Source organism: Cynoglossus semilaevis, unplaced genomic scaffold (assembly GCF_000523025.1).
Source record: "Cynoglossus semilaevis isolate Cse_v1.0 unplaced genomic scaffold, Cse_v1.0 scaffold2451, whole genome shotgun sequence".
In the NCBI taxonomy this organism is placed as follows: domain Eukaryota; kingdom Metazoa; phylum Chordata; class Actinopteri; order Pleuronectiformes; family Cynoglossidae; genus Cynoglossus; species Cynoglossus semilaevis.
In genome coordinates, this window is record NW_007585144.1 from 51444 (window position 1) to 58273 (window position 6830).

The 6830-nt window shown below is 52.9% G+C and overlaps 2 protein-coding genes across 2 annotated transcripts in view; both read left to right on the top strand.

The window, feature by feature from the left end:
- The window catches only part of rasal2 (RAS protein activator like 2), a 32062-nt gene extending 26442 nt beyond the window's left edge, over positions 1 to 5620 (top strand). The window contains exons 7-19 of the mRNA XM_025053866.1: positions 254 to 406; positions 493 to 591; positions 713 to 1267; positions 1358 to 1502; positions 1813 to 1957; positions 2032 to 2271; positions 2369 to 2570; positions 2891 to 3063; positions 3145 to 4033; positions 4108 to 4239; positions 4336 to 4538; positions 5012 to 5099; positions 5199 to 5620. Of these exons, the coding sequence (XP_024909634.1) occupies positions 254 to 406; positions 493 to 591; positions 713 to 1267; positions 1358 to 1502; positions 1813 to 1957; positions 2032 to 2271; positions 2369 to 2570; positions 2891 to 3063; positions 3145 to 4033; positions 4108 to 4239; positions 4336 to 4538; positions 5012 to 5099; positions 5199 to 5351 (3177 nt within the window). The 3' untranslated portion in view covers positions 5352 to 5620. The remainder of the gene's footprint in view (positions 1 to 253; positions 407 to 492; positions 592 to 712; positions 1268 to 1357; positions 1503 to 1812; positions 1958 to 2031; positions 2272 to 2368; positions 2571 to 2890; positions 3064 to 3144; positions 4034 to 4107; positions 4240 to 4335; positions 4539 to 5011; positions 5100 to 5198) is intronic.
- Positions 5621 to 6606: 986 nt separating this feature from the next.
- Positions 6607 to 6830, top strand: part of dhx9 (DEAH (Asp-Glu-Ala-His) box helicase 9) — a 10196-nt gene continuing 9972 nt past the window's right edge. Inside the window, exon 1 of the mRNA XM_025053867.1 lies at positions 6607 to 6707. The gene's annotated coding sequence lies outside the window, so the exon portion shown is untranslated. The remainder of the gene's footprint in view (positions 6708 to 6830) is intronic.

The following is a 6830-nucleotide window of genomic DNA, read 5'->3' on the forward strand; positions in this document are numbered from 1 at the left end:
CTGATTTGATTTGGTTTGGTTTCTCTGGAGACATTCTCCAGGGAGGACCTGATTGGTCCTGGAACCTTGTTTTGATCCCCAGCTCCTTCAGAGGAGCAGCAGGAGGAACAGGAGCATGTTGTGGCCACCGTCCCTCTCTTTGCTCTGTGGTTGTTTCTTGTAGGTTCCACAGGAAGTTGTCATGATGTGATGTCACAGAAGTTTGGATCTGATCTGACCCCCCCCCCCCCCCCCCCCCCCCCCCCCCCCCCCCTCTCGTGCTCTGCCACAGCTGAGGGAGTCCGTTTCCCAGGAGTCTTTGTTGAGTCCCTGCAGCGCTGTGGAGGCTCTGGACCTGAGTCTGGAGGAGGAGGTGTCCGTCAAACCACTGCACTGCAGCATTCTGGGTCAGGAGTTCTGTTTCGAGGTGAGTTCTCTACAGTAATCAGATTACTGTGGTTCACCTGGGCTGTAATCAGATTACTAACCCTCCTTGGACACCTCCCACTTCAGGTCACCTTCTCTGGGGGCAGTAAATGCTTCAGTTGTTCTTCAGCTTCAGAACGAGACAAGTGGATGGAGAACCTGAGGAGAACGATCCAGCCCAACAAGGTTCTGCAGTTCTCCAGTTTGGTTGAGCTTCATCAGTCATCAGTCCTCTTAGCTGCCTGCTGGGCTGACTTTGAGTGATTGTCGAGCTAACCTGTAGCCGTCTTTCTACTTCTCTCCTCAGGACAACTGTCGTCGGGCTGAGAACCTCCTGCGTCTCTGGATCATCGAGGCCAAAGATCTTCCTCCGAAGAAGAAATATTTCTGTGAGTTGTGTTTGGACGACGTCCTCTACGCCCGCACCACCAGTAAGACCCGTCTGGACAGCCTGTTCTGGGGCGAGTACTTCGACTTCTCCGGCCTGCCGCCCGTGCACAGCGTCACGGTGCACGTGTACCGCGAGGTGGACAAGAAAAAGAAGAAGGAGAAGAACGCCTACGTGGGTCTGGTCAACATCCCGCTGTCGAGCGTGACGGGGCGACACTTTGTGGAGAAGTGGTATCCAATCAGCACACCCACCGCCAGCAAGACCAAAGGAGGGGGGCCGTCCATCCGGATCAAGTCCCGCTTCCAGACCATCTCCATCCTCCCTATGGAACAGTACAAGGAGTTCGCCGAGTTCGTCACCAACAACTACACCATGCTGTGCTCGGTACTAGAACCGGTCATCAGTGTGAAGAACAAGGAGGAGATGGCCTGTGCCCTGGTCCACATCCTGCAGAGCACCGGCAGGGCCAAGGTCTGTAGTCGAGGACCAGCGGTACTATCAAAGCAAACTCTGGTCCTCCCTGGTGCCGCACATCTCTGATGATGACATCACTTTCTGCAGGACTTCCTGACGGACCTGGTGATGTCAGAGGTGGATCGTTGTGCGGACCACGACGTCCTGATCTTCAGGGAGAACACGTTGGCCACCAAGTCCATCGAGGAGTTCCTGAAGTTGGTGGGACAGAAGTATCTGCACGATGCTCTGGGTGAGAGAACACACACACACACACACACACACACTGACCGAGGTCTGGGCAAACACAAAGACGGGGGGTGGAGGGGGGCTTGTAAAAAAGTTAAAATGCTAAATTGCTTTTATCATTTTCTACGCCATCTATTGGGGAAACGTGGGTATTGCAGTGAAAAGGCAGACGTATAATGGTAATATAAATAAATGATGTCATTAGGACAAGTATTTCGGGCCAGATTAAAAAGTTGAACGGGCCGCGTCCGGCCCCCGGGCCGTAGTTTGCCCATGCCTGCAGTGACGTTCTTCTTCTCTGGTCTTTCTTTCAGGTGAGTTCCTCAGGGCTCTGTACGAGTCTGACGAGAACTGTGAGGTGGATCCAAGTCGATGTTCCGTCTCTGACCTGTCGGAACATCAGAGCAACCTGAAGATGTGCTGTGAACTGGCCTTCTGCAAGATCATCAACTCCTACTGGTACACACACACACACACACACACACACACACACACACACACGCTCTCTCTGACCTCCTCCTGTGCCTCCTCAGTGTGTTTCCTCGGGAGCTGAAGGAGGTCTTCGCCTCCTGGACGCAGCGGTGTTCTTCTCGTGGACACCAGCAGGACATCAGTAAACGTCTGATCAGTTCCTCCTTGTTCCTGCGGTTCCTCTGTCCTGCCATCATGTCTCCTTCGCTCTTCAGTCTGACGCAGGAATATCCTGACGATCGCACGGCTAGGACGCTGACCCTCATCGCCAAGGTCATCCAGAACCTGGCCAACTTCACCAAGTCAGTACCAGAAGAACCCCAATCACTTCATCAGTACCAGAATCAGTACCAGAGATTCCGATGTAATCAGTTCTGGGCTTTCTGTGAACTGCTGCAGGTTTGGGAACAAAGAAGAGTACATGGCCTTCATGAACGACTTCCTGGAACACGAGTGGGGCGGCATGATGCGTTTCCTGTCCGAGATCTCAAACCCGGAGACGCTGTCCAACACGCCGGGCTTCGAGGGTTACATCGACCTGGGCCGCGAGCTGTCGGTGCTGCACGCTCTGCTGTGGGAGGTGGTGTCGCAGCTGGACAAGGTCAGCTGACACGCACTGATCACCGATTGGTTAGCTCCGCTACCAAAGAGACCTAAGATCTAAGTCGGACTTAAGTCAGATCTAAGTCAGACTTAAGTAGGTGACGAGTGTGGCTGTCAGTCACACGCGGTGACCAATCATCAGTCAGAGTCACATGACTCAGTGGAAACAGCTGTGGTTTCAAATCTGATCATCAGTCAATCATCAGTCAGAGTCACATGACTTAGTGGAAACAGCTGTGGTTTCAAATCTGCTTCTCATTCCCTGGTTTTTGTCTTTCTGCTCTTCACCCCCCCCCCCCCCCCGTCTGACCCCTGCAGGGGGAGAACTCCTTCCTCCAGGCCACTGTAGCTAAGCTCGGCCCTTTGCCGAGGATTCTGGGAGATATTTCCCGGTGCCTGGAAGCCACGACGCCAGTTCAGCCGCAGCTGCGACGTTTCCAGGAGCATGGCTCCGCCCACAGTCTGTCGTCAGGGTTCCCGGCTGCTGACAGGTGAGTGATGTCATCGACACCTTCAGTTCTCGCTGAAACGTCAACGTCAACGTCACACGGTGGTTACCTCCTGTTGTGCAGCCAAAGTGAGGTTCAGTGTCCCGGGCCGGGCCGCGCCCCGCGCCCCCTGCTGGTTCAGCCGCAGAACTTGACCTCTCAAGACGAGAGAAACGACCTCCTGCAAAACGGACGCAGCGTCTCATTGGTCGACCTTCAGACCGACGCCCGCACCCTGCAGGACACGCCCCCCGGTCTCAGCAGGACGGGATCACAGGCCTCCATTGGACACAGACCCCCTCCACTAAACCACGCCCACTCCAACCCCATCAGCCCACCCTCCCCGGCTCATCAGAATCAAGCTCCGCCCAAAGAGGCGGGGCCTCAGAGTGCCCCTCAGATGAGGCGTCCACTGCACGTGTCCATCAGTCAGCAGCGAAGTTTGCAGCCGTTGTCCTTCCAGAACCCGGTCTATCACCTGACTAACCCCGCCCACAGCCAGGCCACAGGCCACGCCCACTCCCTGCAGGACTCCAGCTCAGAAAACCTGAGCACAGAAAGTTCCAGCAACAGTCACAGTAACTCCGACGACTGTGGAAGTCAGGCGGGCGTCAGGGTCCGGGCGCCGTCCCGCTGCAGCCTGGACCAGGTGGACGCTACACCTAGTTTACACAGCGACGCCGGTTCGACGCCGCGGCGTCCGACAGCTCCCGACCTCTCACCTGGAACGGCCACCGCGGTGGCCGTTCCCCGTCACGGCACGGCCGCTGGCACCGCCCACATCATCAAGGTGGAGCAGCAGAGTCGGACGGGGGGCGGAGCCCGGACGCCGCGCTCCCTCCCCCACAGTGCCTCAGTATGTAGCAGCGGCAGCGCTAACGCTAACGCTCACACACCTGTCAATCAACTGTCCAGCTGTTCTGCGGAGAACGTGGCTCTGCCCCAGAGGAGCGCCACCAAACTGCCCCCCCCGGTAACACCCACTGCTTGTTTCTGGTTATTAGCGCAGTGGGCGGAGTTTCATGTGTCCTCCCTCCACCTCTGCAGGTCGCCCCCCCCGTGTCCGACCCCGTGGCCACGGCCCTGTCTCCTGTGGAGAGGACAGCGGCCTGGGTCCTCAACAATGGAAAGTACGAGCAGGAGGAGGAGCGCGAGGAGGAGGGCAGGAAGGCCGAGAAGGTTGGAACCGTTGCCACCTCTGAAACCCCCTGGTACCGATGCCTGGGCCCGTGGGACACCTGTGCTCTCGGTCCAACCTCTGTTTTTCGTCTGCAGTATGAGCTGGAGATCCTGCGGCTGAAGGAGCGTCTGCGGCTGTCGGGTCGACGCCTGGAGGAGTATGAGCGCCGCCTGCTGGCGCAGGAGCAGCAGATGCAGCGGCTGCTGCAGGAGTACAGGAGTCGACTTGAGGAGAGCGAGGAGCGACTGAGGAGGCAGCAGGAGGAGAAGGACGGACAGATGAAGAGCATCATCTGCAGGTCTGACCAACACTCGGGGGGGGGGACCATGGGGGGGGGGGGGGGGTGGTGGGCCGAGTTATCTGTTCCAGAAAGAGCTCTCTCTCTCTTCCTGTCTCTCTCTTTCTACCTGCCCCCCCCCCCGAGTGAGGACCAATCACAGTCCAGATAACCAGTCCAGATAGCTTTCTGAAAGATGGTTCTGTGTTTCTTTTTTCACGTCACACAGTTCTCTCTGTTGGATTAAAAGTAAATAACAGATTTTATTCCTCTTCATATCGCTAACTGTATGCTAACATGCTATCATCTAACCATTCAACGTTAGCTCAGTGGAATGCTAACGCTTTCCTCCTCCAGTCTGTTCCTCCGGAGCTCCAGGTTCTTTCAAACCTCCTGGTCACTTTGATGTTCATCAGCAGAGGGCGCTCTAACCTTCAAAATAAAAGCTGCAAAAAATAATTATGGGAAACTGACGTGTGTGTGTGTGTGTCCAGGCTGATGGCGGTGGAGGAGGAGCTGAAGCGTGACCACGCAGAGATGCAGGCTGTGATTGAAGCCAAACAGAAAATCATCGAAGCTCAGGTGTGTGTGTGTGTGTGTGTGTGTGTGTGTGTTCATCCACACTGCTTCATGACAGAGAGCTGTGTTTAACTCCGCCCCCTGTGTCTTTTCTCCAATCAGGAGAAGAGAATCGGTTCCTTGGACGCCGCAAACACGCGGCTGATGTCGGCGCTGACGCAGGTGAAGGAGCGATATGCTCCGCCCACTCTACGGAACGGAGCCACGAAGCTGTCGATCACTGAAAATGGAGAGTTCAGAAACAGCAGCTGCTGATTGGTCGGCTGTGATGGCCCCGCCCACCAAGTCACAGAGGAGTGGAGGTTATAGCGTGCACGTGAGTGTGCACGTGTCAGCCAGGGTCAAATGAACAAAGTTATTTTTTAAGAGACTTCTTATGGATTCTAGGTTTTTAGTTTAACTTTGTTTGTTTGTTTATGTTGATTTTTTATTTATTTGTTGTTGTCTCTGCTGCTGAAGAGTCCTGAGGCATCAGGGTCAAAGTTCAAACCAGTCTGCTGTTCACAATAAATCCTGAAAACTAGTGGTTTTTTTCACTGCTTTTATGTTATTTAACAAATCAGAAACTACAGGTCGCAGAAATGTTGGCCCGGGTCAAAAGGTCAAATGTCTGTGTATGTGGTCGTGCCCGACTTCATATGAACATCACATCACACCAACCCCGTCACGTCCTCCACCTTTTACTGTTGAACGACTGTAACGATGACGACACGCTGTCAAATAAAAAGGACAACAGCGTCACAGAAAAGATGACAGAGAGAGTGAAGGAGTGAGTATTGATGAGAGAGTTATTGATCCTCCTTCATATCCCCTACTGGAGATAATAGATCAGTGTGATCAGCGTATATGTGTCTGTGTCAACACACCTGACAGGTTTTAGGTTCAATCCAGGTTTAATCCAACAGGGATGAAGAGGACGAGGCAGCAAATCAACACCAAACACAAATATAGTACAAACAGGGAAGAATAACTGCTGCCCCCTACTGGAGATAATAGATCAGTGTGATCAGTTGTCTCTTCATGTGTCTGAATAATTCTGCTGTGGTCTGTAGACTGTCAGGACAATGACGTTCAGATGTATTTGTTCGTCAGTCTCTTCGCTGACGTGTTGCTGTAGTGACGGACCAACGTCAAACTAACACGAACACTGCTGGAGATCAACACCAAGGCTCCGCCCACATCGACACACCGTTACCTCCAATACGTTCTCAGCATCACCGACGTCATAAAGGAAACGGCAGTAGAACGTATTTACGACCTGTTATAAAACTGTTGGCTTGAGTTTGGTTCTAGTTCTGTTCTGTGGATTTGAATAAAATGTTTGATTAAAATATTAAACAATGGTTTTGTAACAGAATAAATGAACAAAATTAGGCAATTATAAAAACACTGCACGTGACAGGGTTATGGTAAAATAAAGGCCTACAACAAATCCTAAATTAAGAGCCGTTCAGGAGCCGAACTTCCCATCACCCAAACGTGAATATGACTGGACTCTTATTTAACCAATCACCGAGCTCCATGCTTAGAGTTGGCCAATCACAGCTGCCGTTACTCACTGAAACGTTTTCGGTCTGAGGTCGTTCTTGTCTTATCTTGTTTTGCCAGAACGTGAGTAAAAACTGATTTAGCTGAATTAATATTCATTAATGTTTTTACATATATATATATATTTTTTCTCTACTGGACCCTGTTAGAAACAGCTCGGTGAGATAGCTGGTGTTTAGGCGCGGG